The sequence below is a fragment of the Geotrypetes seraphini genome, chromosome 17, assembly GCF_902459505.1.
Source record: "Geotrypetes seraphini chromosome 17, aGeoSer1.1, whole genome shotgun sequence".
Taxonomy (NCBI): domain Eukaryota; kingdom Metazoa; phylum Chordata; class Amphibia; order Gymnophiona; family Dermophiidae; genus Geotrypetes; species Geotrypetes seraphini.
Window position 1 is genome coordinate 1,732,197 of NC_047100.1, and position 26,955 is coordinate 1,759,151.

Genomic DNA, 26,955 nt, shown 5'->3' on the forward strand with positions numbered 1-26,955 from the left:
GAGGAGGTGCGAGCGGCCACTAAGGGCGTCGGGGGCGGAGCTGGGTCGGGGGCTCCTCCTCTGCTGTGCGGTTAAAGGATCGGGCTGCAGCTGGCCGGGCACATCTGCCGAAGTTGCATCATGGAGCTGAGTCCCGGTTTGCAGCAGGTGAGTCATCCCGGGGCTGCATGCATTGTGTGCAGAGGGGACCAGGAACGGCTCCTTCAGTTTCTAGGGGTGGAAGGGCTCCTTGGCTCTCCAGTTACTCCAGTCCACGACGAGTGAAGAAAAATCACAAAACAGCTCCCACTGCATCCTCCTGTGGCCTCTGAACTTGAAGGCTGGTCACCATACCTGCTGTCTCCTTGCGGGGTTTCCATGTCTTTGAACCCTTTCTTTTTTAGGGCTGTGCATTTCTTTGGACCCTTGTCTGCTAAAATGGCATACAAAAATAAGAATCATTCCCCCCTCTTTCGTGTGCCCTGGCTCTGCAAAGCAGGAAAGTCACATACTAAGGGAAAAAAGTCTTGGGGCTGGGAATGTGAAGTAGTAGAGTGGTTGAGATTTTTGCTGCTGTAGAGGATCTGGATGATATGGATGTACTATTGTGAGCCGCCTTGGATAAAGGCGATTAAAAAATGGTGACTCCCTGAAATTTGAAGCCCCATCTCCTCAGGGAGGTGCTCAAGAGAGACCCCACTTCGGAGATCTGAAGTGTAGCCTTTGGGGAGTGAATATCACTCTTTGCTATTCATACGTGGTCTTTCCATAGTGTAAGAACTGGAGTGTAAATAATAATAACAACTTTATTAATACACACCACAAATAGTTCAGAGCGGTTTACAGAGGAAGAGACTGTATACAGACAGCGATAATACAAAAAACTTTTGAAATTACATTAGCATGTTAAGATTAATCAATGATGGTTCAGGGGTTCTTTTGCCGTTATATTTCTTCATGTATCTGAATTCTGCCAGAAACTCCCCAACCTTGAGATGTTCTGTTTGTCTGTCTGTGCAAATTAGATTGTAAGCTCTTCTGAGCAGGGTCCACCTCTTGAATATTAAATGTACAGCGCTGTGGACACCTTTCAGCGCTATAGAAATAATAAATAGTATGTTTTGCTCTTTCCATTTTCATACTTTCTGTCAGTACACCTGTGTAGGCTTTGGGGGCCTCGTATGCTCCGAGATCATGGCATGAAGTAAAGCTTCGCTTCAGAGGAGTTTCTCACAATATATAGTGTCTTTTGTTCCTTACTTTACTAGACAAGTTGGAAAGCCACACTCTGCTATTACTACTAATCCTTTCCATAGTGGAACACTTTTTGTTGGGGGGGAGGAGGGCAAAAGCTCTGTCCTAGACCTCTCTTTCTGGCTCCTGGCTTCCCCACCTACCTCTTCCCTGGCCACTGTCATTTTAAATCTTCGGACAGCGACAACAAATAAGCCTGCTGTCATCGGCCTGCCCCGGAAGTCTTCATTCTTCAGCAGCTGGACGGCAGCACGCTTGCTCATTGCAGCTGTCCGAAGATTTAAACTAGAGTGGCTGGGGGAAGTGGGAGAGCCATCTGGGGGGGACATGGCCCCTGTTCCGACGTCCATGTCTAAAGTGCTACCAGATGTACACAGCACTGTACACATTATATACAGGTACTTTCTCTGTCCCTAGTGGCCAATGGGTTCTGTCATGCTGGGTTTTCTTGTCCTTTCTTTAGGTTTTCTTTTCTTTATTTCTTCTTTCTTTGAGGTTTTCTTTGGAGAGCAGTAGTATCCGACCGTTGGGCAGGGCGGATAAAGTAATCTGAGGCAAGGGGCTCCTGCAGGGGAGCATGCAAAGGGGGCTAGCCCAAGCCCAGGGGAGGCTCCAAAAGCTTCGCTCTTGGAGAGCAAATCCAAATGTGTGGCTGACTGAGACTGCTTGTCCATGGAGAACTATTTGGCTACTTCTCCAATCTCCACTCCCTATAGTTTGTGAGGCCCACAAGTGGCTTCCAGTAAGGTGCTGACTCATAGCACCTGATTTTAAGAAAGGTTTGGACAAATTCCTGGAGGAAAAGTCCATAGTCTGTTATTAATGTTGCTACTCTTTGGGTTTTGGTCAGGTACTAGTGATTTGGATTGGCCACCGTGAGAACGGGCTACTGGGCTTGATGGACCATTGGTCTGACCCAGTAAGGCTATTCTTATGTTCTTATGACCTACCAGCAACTGCTGCTATACCATGTATAGTCCTTGCTGCCAGCAGTGCACACACCATAGATAGATCTGCCCTCCATGCCTTGGAGAGCTGGCAGTAGCCTTTAGGTCTCATTAAGGGCAGAGTCTCTGGTGCACTCATGACAGAAATAAGGACTAGCCCCACTCCTCCTGTCCCTTTACATATTAATTGGGGGAGTTGCTCTCTTTACCACTGACCACAGAACAAGGTGTTTATAAGACTGTAATAGCTCCCCAGCAGCTCTTAAAAAGCAGATCACTTTACCCTGTACTTATCTAGTGATGATTCGAGCCTGTGAGCTCGGGAAATTGATTCCAAAGACCTCTTTTGGGTCCAATATAAACTTTGCTGTCTATTGTGTAGCTGCTGCACTGAGGGGGATTGTATGTGCCAGCCCAGCCTTTCCAACACATAAACACTCAAAAATGCCTGTACGCAGGGGAGCCAGACTGGTCGTCCAGGTCTGAATCAGTCCTTTGTTTCAACAGCTGGAGGGTGGAGGGAGACGTAGAGCAGAGAAAGGAGAGCAGACATCCGTGCTCTCTGCAGGGCTACAAAGCAAGTCTGTGCCTTCTGGGTGACTCTCATTTTTCCACATGAAATCTCGCCACTGTGTCAGCCAGTGGTTTCCAGCTTGTACCATTTAGAATAAAAACATACAAGTAGAGAAATCGGTGTGCCTCTGCCCTTTTCTAATAGACCAGAAATATGGCCTGACCTCAGAGTATCTCCACTAATTCACAGTGCAGCACCTCTTCCCAGAGGATCCAGGCTAGATGATGGGACCAGCGCTCTCCTTGACCTGCGTCTACTGGACAAAGCTTTAGATACAACCGACAGCTATAGAGGAATCCAGTAGACGTAAAAGAGTATGTTTTGAGGGTAGCAGGTGGTGTTTAAGCAGAAGATGCTTCACAGCTATTCTTATGAGCAGTGATAAACGATGACCATATCTGTAAGAAGCGATTCCAGTCCAAGCCATGACAACTCCATATGAGACTTTGTGCAGAGCAAACTCTGAGCTCCTCTTCCAGGCTCATGCCATAGACTTTTTCAACAAGCTATAAATCTTCAGAAATGTCTTCAAGAGACTTCGGTGGTGAGCTCTACGTAGGGTTATATGGCTCTGTAAAAGGGAGGATGGATTGAGACCTCTGGGTTTTACTTCCATTGCTTTCAATGGGAGTAAAACCCGGATGTTTCCATCCATCCTCTTTTTTCTAGAGCCATATGATAACCCTAGCACTACAGCTCTGCGTATTAGACTGCTCTGGATTCAGAGATGGCACACAGCTTACAGTTGAATTGGTTTCACTTAAATACCGTAGAATTAATCTTCTCACTTGATGAGAAATGCTTTTATACTGGTGGATATTTTTCTCTTTCTGCATCGTAACAGGAAAGCTAGAGCTGTACAAAGTGGGAGATACTTCGAAAGGCTACACAGTAGATTCTAACCCTAGAGGCTAATGACAGAGCCCCTACCGTCCATAAAAAGGAGGATGGAAGGAGACATCTGGGTTTTACTTCCATTGCTTTCAGTAAAGTAAAACCCGGATATCTCAATCCGTCCTTTTTCTGGAGCCATATGGTAACCCTACCCTACCTACTCTTCCCGCTGACATGGCATATTTGGTGGCGAAGTCTAGGAGCTCACTGTGGGCACCAGTGGGGTCCCACAATGTTACTGAGGGCTGACTGCATCATTCTGCCAGTCTAAGCATATCATTTGACAGTGTCTGGCATTAATTAAGGCTTTAAAAATGGAACTGCAAACCAGTACTCATCTCTAATTTTTGCTGATGGCTTGGCTGGCAGAGTGAGAAAAGCCAGAGAATCTCTTCCTCACAATGACAGATGTTTGTGTTAGTGTCTGAAGCAGAAACTATTTATTTGAGCACTTAAAGAGATGATTGAAATGATCTTATAGACTTTATTGCAGATCTTGGGCTTTAAGACTAGACTTGCTGTAAGGCTGTGTGCCGACCTCCCCAGAGCCAAAGATTAAGCTCTTCATTTGATTGAATGTTCCTCAAAGATCAGAGGAAGTAAAATTGTAAATAGAGGCCTCAGGTCCTCTTATCCTAGTATTAACATGTCTGTGCAGGTGAAGAGGGCTAGAACAGAAAATGAAGGCAGATAAAGAGCATATGGCCTATCCATCTACCATCTCTTCCTCTCTCGGAGATCCTAGAGCCTAACTGAGGTATTGAAAACCAGTTAGTCTCAATTGCTGAAACATCAAGCAAGGAAAATGGATGGCTTCGATGCTCCAATATCGACACAATTGCTACTCGTGGTTTTTTGACTTTTTTAATGAAAATGTTTCACATGTTTCAAGTTTCATAAAAATGTATATACCACCTATCAGTCTTTTAAGCGGTTTGTACATAGTAAAATAGGGTAACATATGGGACCTACTGGAATGATAGGATTAAGGTAAAGAATTACATTATAAAATAGGAAAGAGAGCCATATAGGGGAAATACAAAAGGAAGGTGGATCCCATCTTTAAACCAAAGCAGAAATGAAGATAATTTGTTCACTGCAGATCAGTTTATAACCTGTTGGGGTTTCAGATCCTCTTCTGTGGTCTCAGTTTCCCCCCCAATATCTGCGTCCGATATACCTCGTGTCATGGGGTCCATTACTTTGAAAAAGTTCGGTACAGGATGATATTCCACTTATCTTAGCAGCTCGCATCCACCCACTACCTTTTACTAAGGCAACCAAGCAAACACAAAAAATTGTGTGGTGACCAAATGGCATGTCTGAATACAATAGAGGTCTATAAAATACTGAGTAGAAAGGGTAGATGTGAATCACTTGTTCACTCTTTTCAAAAATACTAGGACAAGGGGACTAAATAGTAGATTTAAAACATATTGGAGAAAATATTTCTTCACACAACGTATAATTAAACTGGAATTCATTGCCAGAGAATGTGGTGAAATCAATTAGTTTAGCAGGGTTTAAAAAAGGTTTGGATACTTTCCTAAAAGAGAAGTGCATAGGCCATTATTGAGATGGCTTTGGGAAATCCACTACTTATTCCTAGGATAAGCAGCATAAAATCTGTATTACTCTTTGGGATCTTACCAGGTACTTCTGATCTAGTTTGGCTGCTGTTGGAAACAGGATACTGGTTTCTGTCCCAGTATAACTCTTATGTTCTGACTAGTACAGCTGCTACCTTTACCCTGGAATCACTCACAGTGCAAGCCGGGACATGTCTCGCTGTGGGATATGCCCCAGTTCTGATATACTATCTACTTCTTAGCAAATTAGAAAATGTTCAAACTATTTCTTATTATCTTAACAATATGTACTTCTTAATATCATACCACAAGGTAAAGGCGGAATAGAAATCACTAATGTAATGTCATGTAATATAGTGCGATCAAGGAACTTTACTATTAAAAAATCTAGGCAGTCTGACAGTCATTTGGGAAGTAATTTTCCCAGTACCCAGATACCCAACGGAAAAAGTGTCAACATAGCTCTCTGCCCCTTCCTATGCAGGAAAATCTTCTGTTGGTTATGTGGGTAGTTTAGAAAATCCAAAACTCTCCACTGATCCAGCCCTACCTGGAACATCTCTCACATACCGTAGGGAAAAGTTGTTGTTTGCGTGTGGCTTGTTTACTGTCATACGGGGACAGCAGACTCTTCAAATGGGGGATTTTGTGCAAGTAAGCTGAATGCCATGAAGCGTGACCCCCCCATCGGCGTGTCTACCCACTGAGGGCATAGTTGTGCATTGTGTAACTGCCAAACTGTCTTGAGGGAGATGACAGTCTTCTGAGAGAAGGTGCTGGTGGGGAACAGCTGCCACACTTTTAACTGGGATGGGGGCTTTTACCCTGAACTTTATTTTTCAGCTAGTGAGTTCTGTGTGTTTGGGTTCAATGCTTGCAGCTATAGGGCTACACCAAGGAAATGGCCTAATCTTCATGGGCCATGGAAGCAGCATGTAAAAAACCTAATAAGAATTGCTATACCAGGGGTTAGCACCCAAGAAAAGGATCTGGGTGTCATTGTAGACAATACAATGAAACCATCCACCCAGTGTGTGGCGGCAGCCAAAAAGCAAACAAGATGCTAGGAATTATTTGAAAAAGGGATGATTAACAAGACTAAGAATGTATCGTATCATTCCATGGTGCAACCTCATCTGGAATACTGTGTTCAGTTCTGGTCTCCTTATCTCAAGAAAGATATAGCGGCGCTAGAAAAGATTCAAAGAAGAGCAACCAAGATGGTAAAGGGGGTGGAAGTCCTCTTGTATGTGGACAGACTAAAATGGTTAGGGCTCTTCAGCTTGGAAAAGAGAAGATAGGGGTGATATGATTGAAGTCTACAAAATCCTGAGTGGAGTAGAATGGGTACAGGTGGATCGATTTTTCACTCTGTCAAAAATTACAAAGACAAGAGGACACTCGATGAAGTTACAGGGAAATATTCTTAAAACCAATAGGAGGAATTTTTTTTCACTGGAACGTATTGTCAGAGGATGTGGTAAGAGCGGATTGTGTAGCTGGTTTTAAGAAAGGTTTGGACAAGTTCCTGGAGGAAAAGTCCATAGTCTGTTATTGAGAAAGACATGGGGGAAACCACTGCTTGCCCTGGATCGGTGGAATGGAATGCTGCTACTATTTGTATGTAAACCGCTTTGAGTGTTTAGTTTAGTCTGCCTTTATCCAAAGCAGATTACAAAAGTAAACATATACAATAAAAACAATTAAAATATATACCAAACAATATTAAGAGTGTGGTTGTGTAACTACAAAAAGGCGGTATTCGAGTCCCAATCCCTTTTTGTCAGGTACATGTGACTTGAATTTAGCTAAGCGGTATATTAAGAATTTTTAATAAACATAAACATCCAGGAAGAAAGAGAGTAGAGGGGCTCATGGGGTAGAATTAAATGATAGCGAGGGGATTTCAGAGAGAAGAAAGAGGGATAATAGAAGATAATAGAACAGTGAAGAAGGAGCTTGATGGTGAGAGCGTAGAAATGGGGATCTAGAGCGTGGGGGCAAAGATGGGGAATGGGTCAGGTTAAAAGTTCACTGAAGAGTTTGCTTTTCAGAGATGCATTTGAGATTGGAAATCCTTAAACATGCGCCTGCAATTTCACAAACCGCACAATACTGCAACTTACAACTAAAGCCTCAATTTAGCAGCTTTTTAAAGCCTTTACCCTATTCTTATTAGCCCCCCTGTGTTCTTCTTTTCTGACACTCAAGTAAGTTATAGTCAAGGTCTGTCTTTACATGTTCCTTTTCCCCAATTTTTATTATGTAATCGCTTAGAAATTTTAATAAGTGTTTTATCAAATTTTTCATAAAACCTGACATCCAGATTTACCCAGACGCATCCTCTTTTTAGAGAGCTGTCCAGGTGTAGGGATGGTTTCCTAGACTGGAGGGAATTTATCCAGTCCAGCCCCTGCCCTGGAGTCAGGTTTGGCTTTTGTGAGTCTCCCTTGTCCCAATTTCTGGCAACGTTCCTGATGTGACCTCTCTGCCGTCAGCCTACCCCGGAAGCCTTCATTCAGCAGCATCCCACCTATGCGGGAACAGGAAGTGCTGCAGAGTGAAGGCTTCCAGATCAGGCCACCAGCAAAAGGATCACGTCGCTAATGCTGCCAGATACCTGAAGTTTTGAAATTGCAGCGCTGGAAGAGGTACCGGGACAGGGGAAATTCACAAAAGCCATACCTGACTGGGGTGGCCCAGTGGGGCGCTGGAGAGAGAGGCTGCACTGGGGTGGAGGGGGTGCAGTTTAGGGGCAAGACTAGAGGGAGGCGGGGTGGGGCAGGACACTTTGTGTGGAATGGAGGTGGGAGTGGGGAATGGGTGGGATCAGATATCCTTTTTTTTTTTTGACTTACCAAAAATGGTAACCCTAGGGATGGGGGAATTGGGTGGGGGAAAAAATAAAAATGAATGTAGGGAAGGGGATAGCAAATGGTATGTGGGCAAGAAATGGAAAAGACCGTGGTAGCTGAGAAGGAGGGATAAAGAAAGTAGGAAAGAGGGAAAGAGATGTGGGTGGCGATAAGTTTTTTGTGGGTGAGGGCAGGGATCAAGGAAGCCAGATATCTGATGACTGGGGGGATGGAAGTAGTTGAAATATAGGTGAGGGAACAGACACAAAAGTTTATTATAGAAATATATAGGAGCAAGTGAATTGAAAAAAAAAAGAGAGACTCTGGAAAAGGAAAATGCCGTAAAGGTCATTTTCATTTAGATTCCTGAACTGCTGCCCTCTGAAGAAAAGGAAGGGATGAGCGGACACACCTGGAAAAACATGGAAAGAGAAAGGGTTGCATGTTGGAGCAGAGGGTGAATGCCCAGAGGAAAGCTAACATAAGAAAAGCTATCCTGGGTCACACCAGTGGGAGAGCTATCAAGTCTTCTTTTCAGGATATAAGACTTTTGTGCTTTTTTTCAGTACTACCATGATTCTTTCAAAAAAAACAGAATGCCAAAACAAATGTTCAAAACAGGTTGGACTACCAAAGGTGTCTTTTTTTTTTTATTCCAGATGTCTGTCAGCCAGCAGCAACTGGGACGAGGTGCATCGTGTGTGAGGTGCAGGGCAGCTTGCAAAGGCTTCGAGCCACATGCATGGAGGTAAGATTTCAAGCCTGCAGAAAAGTCTGTTGCAGACATTTCAGTTCCTAAAAACAAATGCTTTCCAGAAGACATACAACAATGCAGAAGGTCTTGAATGATGTGCCGGAGGAAAGCAGTTAAGCCTGGGGTGAGCCTTTTGAAAACGGCTGCACTGCATCATCAGGGGCAATTCAAAAGCAGCCATCTTGAATGACAGCATTGTGGGTTCAGTTTTCAGCATCAGCCCCAGGAGAAGGGTGCAGGGTTTGAGAGCCTTGTGCTGGTTCATTAGTAGGGGCTACATGTGGAGGAAGGGGATGTTTGCTTATACTAGTTCCCTCTTTTTTCCACACCAATTCTTCAACGAAGAGAAAGAAAGTGAAAGTATCCCCCAGTTCACCCATAGACATCAAGTCTGTTAGGAGAGTGTAGTTGCTGCTTAACCTCATTAACCCCTCCTTTTACTAAACCGTGATAGCACTTATTAGCACAGGGAGCCACGCTGAATGCTCCGTACTGCTCCTGACACTCATAGAGTTCCTTTAAGCGTCGGGAGCAATGTGAAACATTCAGCTATTGCGGTTTAGTAAAAGGGGGGTAAATGTCATAAGAATAGCCTTCCTGGATCAGACCACTGGTCTTCACGGTGGCCAGTCTGGGTCACAAGTACCGGGCAAAAACCAAAATAGCAGCAACATTCCATGTTACTGATCCAGGGCAAGCAGTGGCTTCCCCCATGTCTGTCTCAATAGCAGATTATGGACTTTTCCTCCAGGAACTTGTCCAAACCTTTTCTTTAAAGCCAACTACATTAACCACTCTTACTGCATCCTCCAGCAATGCGTTCCAGAGCTTAATTATTTTCTGAGTGAAAAAATATTTTCTCCTATTGGTTTTGAAAGTATTACTTTGTAACTTCATTGAGTGTTCCATAGACTTTGTAATTTTTGATGGAGGAAAAAAAAAAAAAATCGATCCAGTTCTACACCACTCAGGATTCTGTAGACTTGCATCAGCCATTTATTTTCCAAGGTGCCCTAACCTCTTTAGTCTTTCCTCATACCAGACGAGTTCCATCCCCTTTATCATTTTGGTTGCTCTTCAACCTGATTTATGATGTGTAAGTGTGATAGAGTGAGAGAAGTAATGGAAATATCTGGGATGGTCTTTTTTTCCCTGTACCAGGTATTAAGAGAAAGGCCTCGCTCTGGGAACGTCCTGCTGGGAGCTGACCCTTTCAAACCACCAAAGCAGAGACAGCAGAGTGATTATTGCACGTTGAGGCTCTGTTAGTGTTTTTTGCCTTGTGTGGCATCTGTACAGATCTCCGAATAAATCACATTATTACCAAGGGAGATTCCTTCCTTGTGACTCAGTAGCATCAGCTGCTCGGGGCGCACTGTGAGAGTCTTGTATTCCCTACATCAGAAACTCTTCCGGGGACTCTTCCCAAATATGGCAACATAACAAAGCCCTTTTATCTTGCAGCTGTCACCAGATCCCCAGTGACATTTCCCGTTACTAAACTTAAAAGTATCAACCTGTGTAGAACAAATGCCTGCAATAGGTCATGGAGGACTCACGAATGATGTCATTTTGCTCTTCACAGGAAGATATGCCGAGCATGTCGATGTGGTGCAGAGGATCACAGCCTCAGCTCGGACATGGAGGATGACCGGAAAATTGGCCGTCTGCTAACAGATTCCAGATATTCCAACCTGACAGCCCGACTAAAGGGCAGTGATGGGGTGCGAATATACAAAAGGAATCGGATGATCATCACCAACCCCATTGTGTCACGCAAGGACCCGACCTTCAACACTGTCACCTATGAATGGGCCCCGCCTGGCCTGACCCAGAAATTGGTAAGAGACTTTCCAGCTGGGTCTGTGTGGTTATGTTTGTTAACACTTTCTACACTGCCTTTACTGAGCAGAACAGGCCAAAACAGTGTACAGCACTAAAAACCGAATGAGAAAAACACCATAATCAGTTAAAAAAATAAAAACATAAGAATAGCCTTACTGGGTCAGAGCTATGGTCCATCTATCCCAGTATCCCGTCTTTACGGAGGCCAAGCCAAGTCACAAGTAACTGGCAAAAACCCAAATAGTAGCAACATTCCATGCCACCAATCCAGGGCAAGCAGTGGCTTCTCCCATGTCTTTTTCAAAAGCAGTTTATGGACTTTTCCTCCAGAAACTTATCCAATCCTTTTTTTAAACTAGCTACATTAACCGCTCTTACCACATTCTCTGGCAACGCATTCCAGAGCTTAACTATTCTCTGAATGAAAAAAAAAATTTAAAAGTATTACTCTATAACTTCATTGAGTGTCTCCTAGTTTTTGTAATTTTTGATGGAGTGAAAAATCAATCCACTTGTACCCGTTGTACACCACTCAGGATTTTGTAGACTTCAACCATATCTCCCCTCAACCATCTCTTTTCCAAGCTGAAGAGCCCTAACCGTTTTAGTCTTTCTTCATACGAGAGGAGTTTCATCCCCTTTATCATCTTGGTCGCTCTTCTTTGAACCTTTTCTAGTGCCGCTATATCTTTTTTGAGATAAGGACACCAAAACTGAAACATAGAAACATAGAACATTACGGCAGAAAAGGGCCACGGCCCATCTAGTCTGCCCACACTAATGGCCCATCCCCTAACTATCTCCATGAAGAGATCCCACATGCTAATCCCATCTTTTCTTAAAATCTGGCTCTCTGCCGGATCCTGCCTACTTCCTGTTTTCATGAAGACAGGACCCGACAGAGAGGAAGGCCTGAAGCCGGCAACAACAGTGAATTGTGAATGCTGCTGCTGCCCGATGAAGTTCTTGGGTGACAAGGAGGAAAGGGAGCAGAGGGGGAGAGAATTGGGGAGAGTGTTGAAGGAAGATGAGGGAGGGAATTAAAGGGCTTGGAGGGAAGGAGGAAGGTATGCCAGACCAAGGGAAAAGGAAGGAGGAGATGTCAGAGCATGGAGGGGGAGGGAGAGATGGAAGAAAAGGAAAGGAGAGAGATGCCGGGAATCAGGGAAGGGATGATGCCAGACCATGGGGGAAAGAAAGAAAGGAGAAGAGAGAGATGCCAGAGCATAGGGGAGGGGGTGGTGACAGAGAGAGAAAAACAGAGAGGTGACAGAGCTGAAATCAATCATGTACAAAGGAGAGAAGGGGCACGGAATAGATAGTTTATGGAAGGAGCATAGAAAGAGGGAAGTTGCCATATGGAAGAGAGAGGGCGGACACTGGATGGAAAGAGCACAGAGGGCAGTGAATGGAAGGGGCGAGATAGAGAGTGAACAGTAGATGGAAGGGATAGAGAGAGGGAAACAGACACTGAATGGAAGTATGGAAGTGTGAGGGACAGGGGGGGCAGACACTGGAAGGAAGTGTTCTGCTCTAAAGTGAAGACCTTATACTTCAGATAGGGCTGCAAAGAGAATTTCTTTCTGTCTGGTGACTCTACTAAAATATAGATCACTTCCTGAACTTGAGGGGTACACTTTAAATAAGCCACCTAACTGACAGAATCTGCATTTTTCTACCCACCGAAAAATTGTTTGAAAATCAGGTAGTGAAGCGAGTCCACACCAGTTTTTAAACACTCATAAGGATTGTTGAGTTTGTGAATCGACTGTGCATTTATGTTTTTCTAACGACAAACTTAGGCAGAAAAGTCCAACATTTCAAGTTCTCTTCCCACCCCTCACCCCTCAGAAAAAAACAACTGGGCATGATTTAACTTTGGTTAGCCAGCTATACTGTTGGACACTGGCCAGCCATGATTACCCTGGTGGCTCTGTTTGGCCAGATTTAACTGGACAGGGCTGCCTGGTTATCATCCTGCTGACAGTGCTTAAGGCCTGTGCGTTTCTCTGACAGCCTATAAGACACAATTAGAATTCAGTCATTGAAAGCCCGTAATTATTTGCAGGGTTCTTAAGACTGGGGAATGTGTCTGTGTAACGAGGGATGTGAAAGTGCACAGTGGGTTTCCTCAGTTTACTGATTTTAGTTCAGATGTTGTTCCAAAGACCCATTAAGGCACAAACGGCCAGATTGTATAAATGATGTCTACAGCGCATTTATAGAATCACGCCGAGCAGCGCCTAAGTGGAAACCTAGACATAGGCACCATGCCATTAGGTCAGCTTTTCCCTCATCTCATGTGTCAACATACCTATTGACACGAAACTCAACCACGCCTATCCTATGCCCCTCACCACACCTACTTTTTCAGATAGGCATCCACTTACACGTCGCTAGGTGTCCTAAGAATTTGGCGCTGAACTCTTAAAATGGATTGATTAATGAAGGGGGGGGGGGTTGATTGGCTGAGAACCAGTGCAGTCAAATACCATGCCGATTAAACCAATTTTAAAAAATTAGGCATGGATCCGGAACACAATTAGGACACCTAGCTGTGTCCCGGAGTGCTGAAAAGTTTTCAGCCCAATTAAGAAGAGAATGACGTGAATATGGTTCAATCAATGATCTGAAACAACATCAAAACATAATTTCATTTCTGCAAATTGGCACTTAACAAAATAAGAGAACACTCTTTTCAGCTCCAGTGGCAAAATAACGCTCAGAATTTAGGAAGTTGGTTGGTTGGGCTGAGAACTTTTCAGCACCCCCCCTCGTAAGCGGCCTATATAGAATCAGAGTCTAAATATCTGACCAGAACTGGCTCTGGGAACAAGTAAAACAGCAATGAAGGGGGCAGGGGGTCATAGGTCATGACACAAACTGATGGAGTAATAAACTTCTTATTCACCAGAGACTCCGTGGTGTGTTGTCCTCCTTAGTTACACAGTATTATAGGGTCAGGGCCAGGGGTTTGATATTCTCTGTCCCTAGTGAGCTTACAGTCTGTTTTGTGCCTGGGACAATAGAGGGTTAAGCGACTTCAAGGTCATGAGAAGGTGCAGTGGAACAGAACCCAGGTCTCCCGGTCCGGTCCTTTGGCTACTCCTCTATGCCAATTCATGACATCACATTCAGCAAAGGGATAAGGGTATTGAGAAAGGAAAGCTGAGACAATACACACAGAAAACTTGCACAGTGACATTAAAAGTGTCTGCAAGTCCCCAAATGAAGAAGCTCCTGCAGAATTTGCTGCCTTCTGTTGCCTGTTAATGTTGCATAAAAAATAGATCCTGGTAGATTTAGCGCTTTGTGTCCTGTGCAGAGCTGGGATCTACCACTTTCCCTGCGTCATTACACATGCAAAATTGGCCTGCACTCAGATCTGTTAGTTTAGAAGTCCCAGGGCTGCATCCTCTCATTAAACAGACATTCCTCTGTCTGTCTTCCATGATTAAAAGAATAAGTCACATTCTTTTTGGTCTTTTGACGTGCAGCTAGAAATATTTGGAAATCTTAACATGGGTCACTTTAAACTGTTTTACAGTAACATTTCTTGGTTCTGAGCCCTGAACAGCTGCTGACCGCTTTCTCTTTGTTACGTAAGTGCCATGAGACACCGAAAACCAGACAAACTACTAAACGCACTTCAGGGTCCTTGTTCTGAGTACTGTTTGTGGATGGGTGAGAAAGAACAGTGCAGAGCTTGAAGACAGTCACAGAGGGCAGTCACTTGCCATGCAGAGGTCTCTCAGGAAGGGGCTGAGGCTAGTATCACTTGTGTTTATAACTTTGCAGGAAATGGTGGGGAGAGTTTGTCTAGTGAATCACATTTGTGAACCAGACGCCTGGGCACAGTTCCCTGCCCTGGATGTTGTTGTATATTTCAAGTTGTAGGTGTTTTGGATGAGCAGCTTTTCATCCATACAATCGTGAGACTCAACCAGCTGTCACTGGGCTGCAGTGGCATATGCAGGACTGGGGTGTTTTTGGCAGGGCCTGAGGTAACCCACTGCCTTCAGTTCCCATGTCTTTGCTGGCTCTGATTGGATGGCCCTGGGAGGGGCCTAAGTCTGTGATTGGCCCAGGCACCTAAAGCTCCTGCCTTTTACGTCTTTCCTACGTCTCACTTATTATAATTCTCTCTTTGCTTTGTGTCTGCTTGAACATATTTTCTCCGTTCTGGTTTCCTCTCCTCTTTTTCTGAATTAAGGGGCTCAGTCTGTAGTGCTCTGCACTTTCTATGAACTCATCAAACCAACCCCTCTACTGTGCCCTAGTTATAAGTTCCAACAATCAAAGGTATTAATCTCCAGCCAGTGAAAACAATTGAACGCCATTTGCTCACCCCTGACATAGTATTGTTTGGCTTCTACTGAAGATTTTTCTCTTACATCTTGTACTGGAAAAATACAGTATGGTAGAGATGTACCACAGACTTGTGTATTGTATGTTCTCTGAACCTCTGTGCTGAGGTTAAAACAGCAATGCAATGTAAGTCTGAGACAGAAGGTTACGGGGAAGGTGCAGGTCACATTCACTATTACATTTTTCTCTTTCATGAATCAGGCCATCCGCTACATGGAGCTAATACCCAAAGAGATGCAGCCTGTGGCAGGGATGGAAGGGGCTTACTACCGCCGCCGGCAGTTAATGAGGCAGCTTCCTATCTATGATCAAGACCCTACCCAGTGCAAGGGCCTTTCAGAGGACCAACACAAAGTAATGGAAGAGTTTGTTAAGAGGTATAAAAGTGATGCTCTCGGTGTGGGAGAAGTGGCACTCCCTGGTCAAGCCGGCACTGGCAAGGAGGAAGGAAAGCAGCCGGATGGCCAGAACGCAACGGTCAGCCCACCCCAAGCTACAACCAATGGGACTGTGGGCACCACACAGACAGCAGAATATGTAAGTAACTTCTATGCTTGTAACATAGTGGCAGACCTAATACTAGGGTTACCAAATGGCCTTTTGAGGACATGTCCGGATGGCTTTTCAAAACCTGGCACTTTGTTCGGGTTTTGAAAAGCTTCCAACTAATCCCCATTGGGCAGGAGGGTCTAGGGTGGGGATGGGCATTTGGAAAATCTGGGAACCCTACACAATACCATACACATGTGTAAATCCAGGCGTATCGAACATCTGCGGGTGAGAATGTCAGTTGCCCCTTTCAAGAGCTAGAAAGAAGCCACTAGGTCATAGGTTACTGCTTCTAAGAATGAGCTTTCCTGGGCCTGTTCTGCAACACACACCATGATGTGGTCATAAGGGGGGTACTTGGCCTTGTTTCGTGTCAGTTTTGCAACAGGGGTCTTGTGGCTACTCTCATCATGTGTGAGCCATGAAGCAGCATTGGGACCTTTGTCCTTACAAAAATAACATACGAGAGATTCATACACGAAGGCTGTCAGCTTTCCAATGCAGGGGAAAACCCAAAAAGTTTCATGTATTCTCTGATGTTTTTTGTCTCGTTTTAAAATTCTTATTGGAGAGTGTAACCGCTAAAAGTTCTTCTTTCTAACATAAATTATAAATGATTTGCAAATGAGGAAAATTGAGCAAGATGATCAGATCTGGAGATCGACTACTGCTAATTATTTCTAGAGCGCTACCAGAGCTGTACAGAGCCGCAAAGGAGACAGTCCCTGCTCATGAGCTTACAGTCTACACCAGTGTGCCTCTGGAGATTTCAGGTGTGTCGTGAGATGCTGGCGGGAAGGAGGAGAGGTGCCAGCTGACTGCCTACAGGCCATGTGTCTTGCGGCTCAGGGCCCATCTGAAGGGCCTTCATGCATGCATGCATGATGTCAATGCACTTTGGATGTGTGGCCACGTTTAGTGTGCTGTGACTTGACAGAGGTCGTGAGACACTGATCTAAATAATCAAGACAAACAAACAGGATGCCAGGGCAGGGGTTATAGTTAAAGTGCTGGAAAGGGCAGAGGGGAAACCGTTCTGAGCTCTTTAGAGAAAACGAATTAAAGAAATAAATAGGGTTATGAGTTAGACACATGGCCAAATAGCCCATACATCCGCAGTAACCATTATCTCTTCCTCTCTCAACATATCAGTATAGGCCATTTAGATCATTTACGACAATAGAATAAATCACAAAATGTAAAGCTGCATTGTTGTGGATCTCAGATTCCAAGTTCAGCCAACTTTGAAAGTGTTAAATCACAGACAGATTGCGAGACACGCAAGAGTCCTTTGGGAGACTTGAAAACCTGGAACTCAGCCAGCAGATGAAATTTAACGTGGACAATGCAGAGTCAGTACCCAAGAAATGGATCCAGGTGTCATCGTGAGTCGTATGTTTAAATCTTCTGCTCAGTGTAGCAGCAGCCCTAAAAAGCAAACAATGTTAGGAATTGATAAAGAAAGCAAAAGAGAATAAAACAAAGAACATCTGAGGATGGAACAACTCATACGAGGAAAGGCTTTTCATCTTGGTGGTCAAGAAAATACTGACTGAAGTGGAGCAGGTAAAGGTGAAATGACAGCAGAGGCCACACCATGAAGTTACCTAGTCATAAGAACAGAAGAATTGCCACTGCTGAGTCAAACCAGTGGTCCATCATGCCCAGTAGTCCGCTCACACGGCAGCCCTCTGGTCTAAGACCAGCACCCTAACTGAGACTAGCCCTACCAGCGCATGTTCTAAAGTAAGAAGTAAGTTGATATGTTTGAGTTGTATATTGAGCTTCTTCTGTACAGTAAATATGAATCTCTGATGTGACCTGGACTGGCCTCTGTGGAAACAGGATAATGGGCGAAATGGACCATTGGTCTGATCCAGTATGACTAGTCTTATTTTCTTAATAAATACTTATCATTTAGAAATATTTTTTATATAGTTAAGTTCTGGAACTCATTGCCAGAGTATGTGGTGAAAGCGTTGTTGAAAGCGCATCCAAGTCAGAATAGAGACGGATAGCTCATAATGTCCAAACCAAATGTCCATCTTGCATATATTTTCCAACAGGAAATTCGTCAGGATTTCCTTTTTGAAAATCCGTGAGATGGATATTCGCATATTGAACAGCCATTTTACAAACTGGAACCCCCAACATATGAAGAGGAAAAATCAGGGACAAGGCCTTCCGTCTACATTCTTAGAAGGATAGCCACTCGGACAATCCCTGGCTAGAGCGGTGGACTTTAGAGAGAGAACCCAGCTTGAAATCCCTCCAGGAATAGAAAAATATCCACCATGTCAAAGCACTCAGAAAAGATTCATCAACAGATTCCCATCGTACCAAGCACCTGACAGAAAGCTCCTAAAAACGCACCTTTTCTCTAAATTCAGCAGTCTGTCCTCAGATACTTTTGCATGTTATCCGATCTTACCAAGTTAAGTTGTAGCTCTCTGACTTTGGTAACTTGCATAGAACTGAAAGGCTTTTTGCGATACATAAATAAAAATTTAGGTTATGTTAGGTTTGCAGGTGCATTTTTTCTGTTTCTGGAGGGCTCATAAAACTTTAACCTATGTATTTATTCAATTTTCTTTACCATTCTCCCAGTAGAGCTCAAAGTGGTATACTTGAATTTATTCAGGTAACATTTTTCCTTGTCTGTCCCGGTGGGCTCACAATCTATCTAATGTACCTGGGGCAATGGAGGGATTAAGTAACTTGCCCTGAATCACAAGGATTTCAGGGTGCTGAGGCTGTAGCTTTAACCATTGTGCCACACTCTCCCCCACTTTAACTTTTTTTGTGTGTGTGTGTGCTTTATATTCCATGTAACCAAATTGCAGCTCAAACCAAATCACAAAAGACTAAAAATAAAATGCCATGAATACATTTAATCAAATAAAAAAACCAAAACTAAGCAAAGCAGTAACAGTAAAGGTTAGGAACTTAAGTAATAATCAGAAGAGATTTCAAGAGATATATAAACATGAAATCACAATCAACTGCTCCAACTACATGATAATGTGTTCAAAAAGTCAGGTCCTCTGCCCATTATCAATCCTTTTTTTTTTTGTTATGGAAAGAGATTGGATGGAATTGTTAATTAAATTTCCTGTGATGAGTACAAAAGTCTAGTAGAAGAGGAAACAGAACTGCCTTAATGGGTACCGACCCTCCTGAACTGGTGATTTTAGCCAGCTATAAAGGATGCAGCTTTTCAGGCTGTGTCTGAGCCATCTGTGGGTTCCTGCTTCCCTGGACTTCCTTGGAGAAAAAAAACTCCACTTTTTCTTATAGGACTATTTTTATTCATGTCGCCAAAACACCTGCAATGTCCCTACGCAAGACTGGCAGGCTGCCCCATCCTTTAACTTCAAAAAGGGTTTGGATCAGGAGCTGAAAATTTCTCAGACCAAACAAGAAGAGAATGGCTTGGATATGGATTAGTCAATGATCTGAAACAATGTCAAAACATAGAATTTTGTTTCTATAAATTGACTCTTAATGAAATAAGATAATACTCTTTTCAGCTACAGTGGCAAAATAACGCTTAGAATTTAATGAAGTTGGTTGGTTGGGCTGAGTCCCTTGCTTAATCTAGCTGGATTGTTAAATTGCAATTCTGAAGATTCATTGGCTACAGTTTGGAGAAGATTTACACGAATGCACAAGTCTGCAATCGCTTCTTAAAAATGATGCCAACTCAACCCAGCCATGTTTTACCTGGAGGTTTCTCAAATATACAGCAATGAATTTTGAGCATCTGGACCCCAGAAGCAAGGCGCCTCTCTTGAGGCTGCTGCTTGTCCTCTCGGAGGGCATTTTTTTATTCAGGCTTAAGCTAATCATTGCTTGTAAATACGCAAACTGTTTATCTTTTCAAATGTGGACGTTATATTGTCCTAAGTCTCCACTTCCTGAGAAGTGTGTGCCTGGAAGGCAAAGATCACAGTAGGAAGCAAAAGGTTCTGTGAGAAGGGGGAAAAAGGCAGAGAGCGGCACTAACCAAGAGCAGACTTGCAGTACTGTCAGGACCCAGGGAGACGGGAAGAGCAGGATCACTCAGACGACCAAGAGAACATAAGACTAGCCTTACTGGGTCAAACTAATGGTCCATCAAGCCCAGTAGCCCGTTCTCACTGGGACCTGGCTAAAACCCAAAGAGTAGCGACATTCCATGCTACCGATCCAGGGCAAGCAGAGGCTTCCCCTATGCCTTTCTCAATAACAAAAGTTAACCACAGCAGGATTCGTGCTGGCTTTACCCCCCTTTTCTTCTGGTTACAGCACATTTCCAGCAGCGTCTGTCTGTATTCTGGCTCTAATGGAGATGTGCAGATACCTTCTGTTCATCTGTCCTACACTCGACAATGCTGATTTTGGCTTGTTTGTTTTTGCAGCTGTGCGAGACCTGTAAGAAGCCTGCTCCTTTGGATAGTCCAGTGGTGTACGCAGACAGAGCAGGTTATGATAGACAGTGGCATCCAGCGTGTTTTGTGTGCTCTAAGTGCGGTGAACCTCTAGTTGACCTGATCTATTTTTGGAAAAGCAATGCCATATGGTGTGGACGCCATTACTGCGAAAGTGAGAGGCCTCGGTGTGCGGCTTGTGATGAGGTAAGACCAGAGTCAGAAGGGAAGCAGGATGGGTGGAAGGTAACCAGATGCCAGAAGTACTAAAGGTTTTACCCATTTTTGTATCTACGGCGCAATTTAAGGCCCTCTTTTACTAAGCCAAGGTAGAGGTTTCTTCCACAGCCCGGAGCGCTAAATGCTCTGACACTCATGGGAATTCTGTCGGAGCAGTGTCAGAAACCTCTACCTTGGCTTAGTAAAAGAGGGAGGTAAGAGTCTAAATGGATTAATTCCTTATTTTTCAAATCGAAATTCAAGGTGCATTAAAATTGAGTAGACAAGTTATTTGGCTCACCATTTCAGTCGGATGATGTGCCTTGCCCAAGGTTTCCAGAAGCATCACTAAAGAAGTGCTAGGTTACTCTTCCAGGCCATAGGTCTCCATCTAATTTCTAGAAATCAACCTGTATTTTATTTATATATTCATACAGGTTTATATCTCCTTGTGAGTAATATCATTCAGCATGGGCCCCAAAATAAAATGAACAACAAAAAAAAGATATTGAAATTTTATCATCTTACCCTCCCCCCTTTCCAAAACCATAGCACTGTTTTTAGCGCTGGCCGCAGTGGTTACGGCTCTGACGCTCAAAGGAATTCTGTGAGCTGTGGCTGGTGATAAAAATTCTAACCGTATGACTCTGAATAAGCCTTTTCTGAGAATTATTTGTTCACGTTTGGTTTGATTTGTTTTATAGAATTCTGAATGTAAAATTATGTAAACCATTTAGGTTTCAACGGTATAGAAATTTTAAAAATAAATAAAAGGGGTGCAAACCGATTTAGAATATAATGGGTGCCTTAGCATTTAGCATGTGCTAAATTGGTCATCACGACTTACTAAAAGGCCCCCCAAATGTAAAGAATAATTCATCGAGTCTCGTGGAAACAAAGGGAAGAAGACTAAAAATGAGATGGGCCAAGTCTCCTAAATGCTCAGAGTCCAAGTGAGGATTTCTCATGGCTGTGGCATGTACTTTCTTTAAAATGTCTCTCTGCTTCTCCTTTGTGTCGCAGATAATATTTTGCGAGGATTCGCTCCAAGCCGAAGACCTCTCCTGGCATAAGAGCCATTTTGCCTGCCTGCAGTGTGACCAGTCCCTGGCTGGGATGCCCTATGTCAAGGACCACAGCAAGTTCTGGTGTGCAGCCTGCAGAAAGCTACAGTGAGTCCCTGCTGACCCCAACCTAAATGTCTTTACCCCAAACCTCTGCATATTCTGGATGCCTCACCAAGACCTTCAGCCTTCCTGTGTGATACTAGCAATACCAGCTTCCTTCAACCCCCCTCCGCCCCTCCATTCAAGCTTGGGGCAAGAGGAGGAGCCCTGTGGAACGTGTGAGACTTTTTTTGTGTATGTTCCTGAATTCAAAGAAAGATCAGCTCATCTACATTTTAACAAGCTCGATCCCCATCTTTTTCCGATTTCTCCTTCAAAGACAGAGCTGAGGAAAAGTATACTATTAAGTTCTTTTGTAAGCGACAAAAAGGTCACACTTTATAAGGCCAACAATCATTTTGTGGCTTAAACACCATTTCCTCAGGGCCACTGAACCCTCAAGTGAACAAACCAACAATGTAAACTGCTAAAGGATCGGATAAAAATCAATAAAGCAAATGTTGCGTACTCACTTTTAAGTAGTCACATCCTCTGCTCGCTAAGCATACAAAACATGTTGCCTTAATACCTTAATGCCTGGTAACCAATCAGGTTAAACAGAACTCTGACTGGCCTACGGAGTCCCTGAGCAACCAATCATGGTGCAGGTAAAAAAAGCTCAATTCAAAAGAAGTTGCCCTATAGAAAAAATTAAGCACACAGCTGATTCTTTCATATCACATCTACGTCTTCAGGTGTTTTAGCTTTACTTCAATACGCAGAACCCTTCTCTTTCCTTTCCAGACTGCAAATGGCACTCCCCCACCCCACTGCTGTCACCAATACCCGAAAGTGGATGACAGAACTGATCTAACCATCATGCTACCTTACGGGAGGCATGAGAAGCTAAAAATGCCCACCCACACTTCACGTACCACAGTATTGTATTTAAATATGTTCCAAACCACTTCCATGGCTCAACTCCCTGGGAAGCAATGAGATAAAGGAGTCCTTGTGGTGAGATCTTTGATTTGGAGGTATCAGTGATAGCATCAGGGGGTCACTGCCTCTCTGGAAAGGAACCAAGAGGGTTAAGAATGTCGTAATAAAGTGAAAAATGTCGTCTTTTCTAGTGATTTTTTAAAAGACTGGTGCCATCTCGCTGCGCAATGTGTTCCGAGACCCCAGCTGAAAAGGACAGGTTAAACCCTAGTAACCTTTGGTTTGTTTAGTTTCTGAAATCCAAATTCAAGAAGCCATGACACGAGGATCTATCAAGGGAAAGAAGGGAGAATGTCTACATGGGCCTGTGGCAGTTGTCAGAGACATTTCTACAATACTGGAGACTGAGCCACGTACAACTCGTGACCCCTTCTCGTCCCCCAAAACTTTGGCAGGTGACCATCAGCCAGCGACGTGATAAATTACAGAAACACTGAGCTCAATATAGCACAGAGGCCATGTAAACAGGAGTACAAAAGAATTTGTCAGCTTCAAATCTCAGTTAACCATTACAAATGAACGCAGACACCTCCTGCCCTTGAGCAGGAGGAAAAGAAGGGTTCTGGTGCTTCTACATAAAGTATACTGTCTGTTTCAGAAAACATTTGATGGGTAAAACAGTGGAGGAAGCTTGTCTAGAAGGCCTGAGCTTGGAGATGACCATGTGGCACCTGGCCAGCAGATGGGATTCATCTTGTAGAGTTTGGAACAACAGCTACTTTTAAATATTTATAGCCTCATTTACTTACTGCATGATATTTGACTAAAGTCTGATTAATAAGGTGAATGCACAAAGAACATCATTTTCATTCAGATGCATTAAAAAGTAAATGAGGTCTGTAATTTTGTCCTATGGTATTTTTATAAAATTAGTTTGAGATATTGATGGAAATATTTCTCATAGACTTAAATAAAATACCATGATGACTGACTGTGTGTTCAGGTGCCATATTCTGTTACACTCTGCCGTCATCTCCCTATCCTGTTTGATTTCCTATATATGCAATTTAAATATACTTTCAATGCCCTAAGAAGGCCTGGCAGATCGTCTTCATTGTCAGTATGTGGTGTTTAATAAGGATTGTGTTGCTGAAAAGATGTTATGGTCTGCATGATTAAACCACCCCCCAGGGATTTGCACCTCTTTTCCCTGCAACCCAGCCTACAGTGATATTCTCAGATATTTAATGCTGGGTAGGGTTAGCAGATTTTCTGGAACTAAAATCTGGAGCCATGGCCCCGCCCCCCAGGCCTGTCCAGTCACCAGACATTGCCACGCCAACAATTGCGCTCAGGGACGAATGTGTGCTGCCGCCTGAACCCGTTATTACTGTTCCCATTAGCGCTGTGAGGGTTGTGTGGAGAGGAAATCCCCCACTACACTGACAAATACTTGCGCTCATGTTGAGGGGTGTATGAGGTTCCCCAATACACCGAAAAGTCCCATTCTTCTCCCAAACACCAGCTCTTCCGCTCTGACGGGCGGTGTGGGGGAGGAACCCCCCCCCACATACACATTCTCAACATGAGCATGAGTATTTCTCAGTGTATTGGGGGTTCCCACCCAAACTCCCCCTCACAGCGCTAATGGTAATAATGGCTTCAGGCAGTGGCGCGCATTTGTCCCGGCATGACTTTGTCCTGCGCTCAAATGTCAGTGTACCCCCCAGCCCCACCCCCTCAACCTGTTCACTTGTTCGGAGAGCATCTGTGCATGCGCTGGTATGAAGCAATCACTTTTTTTAGTGCATCGGGAAGCCATGTTAGCGCATCAATCGCTTTACTAGTTTACATAGCATTTCAATATTAATGAGCTCATTTGCATGATCGGATCGGGGCATGAGCGGTTGTGCAGAAAACCACACAGTGAGCCGTTTTCTGCATCGGGTCACCAAATGCAATCGTCGCTAAAGCTCAAAGAAGTTTTGCGACAATCGCTGGCTTTAGTGGATTTGGTCCTATATCTAGTTTTTAAAGCACTTAAAGATAATAGACCAGAGTACTTGAAGAACAAGAATTCTATGACCGTCAGCGCAATGCGGTGCTGAAAACCTTTTGCGTGGTTTTGTAAAAGAGAGGGGGGGTATGTTAGTGTGTACTGTCATTTGAATGTGTTTTACTGATTTAATTGTGCATTGTTTATGTCCAGGTTATTTTTGCTGTATTCTGTGTTGCATGAATTTCGTCACAAAGGTGGTAAATAAATCCTACATATATACCCAGATAGACAAACCCTAATAAATAACAAAATATTTGCAGAAGAACCTCTTTTGGGAGGGGGAAAGGGTAATAAATAACTAAATCCTGCCCCTGCCTCCCGCTGATGGTATGTAGAGCAAAGAACTGGTGGCCCCGAGGCAGTTGTATCCGCCATGAAGAAATGCGCAGCGCCTCACAGCCCAGACTGCTCTCCTTTCCTTCATGGCCCACAAGTTTTGCCAGCAGTGTTACTGCATTGCATTAAAAGAAAAGGCAGAGAACAACCACCCCAAGACCAGCTGGAGGTCCCAGAAAGGTTTTTGGATGGAGCTGCTAATCCGCCCTTGAAATCTGCTTTTTATTCCAAGTGCTGGAGGCTTGAACAGGGCTGCAGTCGCTGGAGAACAACTAGTTTATGCATGATGTCATCAAAGTCTTGCTTTAAAGCAAAACAACATTAATGAAACAGGAATCAGTAAAAGGCCAAGTATGGTCATTTCTCCACTTTAAAATATGTCCTAAAATGGGTTTTTTGGTAGCTTGATTGATGAAGGCAAAATCTTAGCGAAGGCCCCCCACCCCAGGGTAAGCTCCTTTTCCTCCCCTCTGCACATTAGCTGCTGCGCTGTGAATGGGAACAAAACATTTTGGGAAGAACAGAGTGAGTCTTATTCCATTTTTTTACCCAAAACATGTGCTGTGTCAAATATGTGAGGAATGAGCGAGCAGGCGCTGAGGACTGCTCTTCCCTCTGTCCTAGAGTACACAACCACTTACAAGACCAGGACCAGACAGGAGACAAGGAACGAGCAGTGGCCTTTCAAAGACCTGTCACAACTGGAGGATCCAGGCCTCAGTCCTAACTCTCATATTTGCCATTTATTTCTGCTCTTATCTCCTAGTTTATGGGTCTCTCTGTAACCCAGTCTTGACCTGTGAGCCACTAAGTCATGTCCAATGGTTAATACCTGAAAAGTGAACAAGGTTGTAAATTGTATATTTAAAGCACAGAAGTAGAAATAAAACCAAAAGGGAAAATAAAGTGTTTAGAAACATTCCCTACAATCTACTGAAATTGACATGGTCTACTCAGACAGTGCTGGAGAAAGTCAATGAATGCCACATCCTGTCTCCAGACTTCCCGTTAGCTACAACACAAGCTTGTAAAACCCAGAGATGCAAACCCTAATCCCACTTCTGCCACCACTCATGGAAGTCCAACATCCTGTCTCTCACAAAATACCTGGCATAACTGGATTTTAAAAATGTTTGGACAAATTCCTGGAGGAAAAGTCCATAAACTGTTATTAAGGTAGGCATGGGAAGAGGAGGAAATTTGGATATTTTGGAGATGGCTACCAGGTACTTATTGTGACTTGGTTTGGCCACTGTTAGGATACTGGTTCGATGGGCCATTGGTCTGACCCAATATGGCAATTCTTCTGTTCTGTTCTTATCAAAGATCTTACTAGAAAGCGGAAGTCTTTTATTCCAAAATATGCCATGCTTATTTGAAAGAAAGGACACAAAAAGATCAGAGCAGATGAAGTGCTAAAATGCTTTGACACAGATGCGTTGTTTATTAAAGTTGAGCTTGAAACAGAAGCAAGAAAAAGTGGGTACAATGTGCTCTTTTTCCCCTCATGCCTCTAAACCCCAGATATCTGCAAGTGTTATACTGTGAGAAACAGTCCAGAGACATCCCATTCCCAGAACCGCAATGTTCTCACATCCCGGGAGAATTCCCATCATGTCATACTTAAAGGATTGCGTCAGGAATTAGGATGATTTAGATGTCCATGCATTTAAGACATTAAACTGCTTTAGGATAAGAGTAGCTCTGCTCACAAAACACATTTCCAAAAGGAAAAGTATTTAGGATGGGAAGGACTGTGTGGCGTGAGCATCCTACAGCAGGAATGTAAATGAGAATAATCACACAGAAATGTCATCACACAAGGAGGAGTGATTCAGAGTGAAAGACCGGCAGCAGAAAAACAGAAAAGGTCCTTCAGTGGGTTCTTTCTTATGCTTTCTCTCACTCCTGCAAAGAGATTAGTCTTTAGAATTTTTGAAAAGTCCTTTTAATTAGAAGCAGCGGACACTGAGCCTCTTTCAAAGTGTTCTCCCTAGCGTCTTTTAGCCGGGCGCTCTGCCTGGCTAATTTAGGTGAGTGCCCGGCTGTCTTCCTCAAATGACACGCTTCCCCCCCTAGTCAGTGTCTCACCTTTAAAACGCTTCTCTCTTGGCATCTTCCCGCCGGTCATGCTGCACGCTGCTTCCCTGCTGCCCATGCCCCGCAACTCATGCATCACCTGCCCGCGATGCCACAGCAGCCTGATCCTGGATGAGCGGGGGTTGTGCGGACCGCTACCAGCAAATCAAGGCAGCGTCGCTCAAGTGCTAGCTCTG

At 43.9% G+C, this 26,955-nt stretch overlaps 1 protein-coding gene and 1 long non-coding RNA gene across 3 annotated transcripts; one reads left to right on the top strand and one right to left on the bottom strand.

The window, feature by feature from the left end:
- Positions 1–23,276, top strand: LMCD1 (LIM and cysteine rich domains 1). 2 transcript variants are annotated; one of them, XM_033926345.1, is made up of 6 exons: positions 1–147; positions 8,752–8,840; positions 10,432–10,687; positions 15,261–15,596; positions 20,009–20,224; positions 21,260–23,276. In XM_033926345.1, the coding sequence occupies exons 1-6, from the start codon at positions 121–123 to the stop codon at positions 21,410–21,412; spliced, it is 1,077 nt and encodes a 358-aa protein (XP_033782236.1). In that variant the 5' UTR covers positions 1–120; the 3' UTR covers positions 21,413–23,276. The 2 variants fall into 2 exon arrangements, with proteins under 2 accessions (XP_033782236.1, XP_033782237.1); XM_033926346.1 differs by lacking the exon at positions 1–147 and adding an exon at positions 1,611–1,631.
- LOC117351272 lies at positions 16,794–26,904 on the bottom strand. Its single transcript, XR_004537375.1, has 2 exons — positions 26,771–26,904; positions 16,794–17,036 (listed from the first exon to the last, which is right to left on the bottom strand). It is a non-coding gene; the product is annotated as an uncharacterized LOC117351272 (long non-coding RNA).
- Between the last annotated feature and the right edge of the window lie 51 nt (positions 26,905–26,955).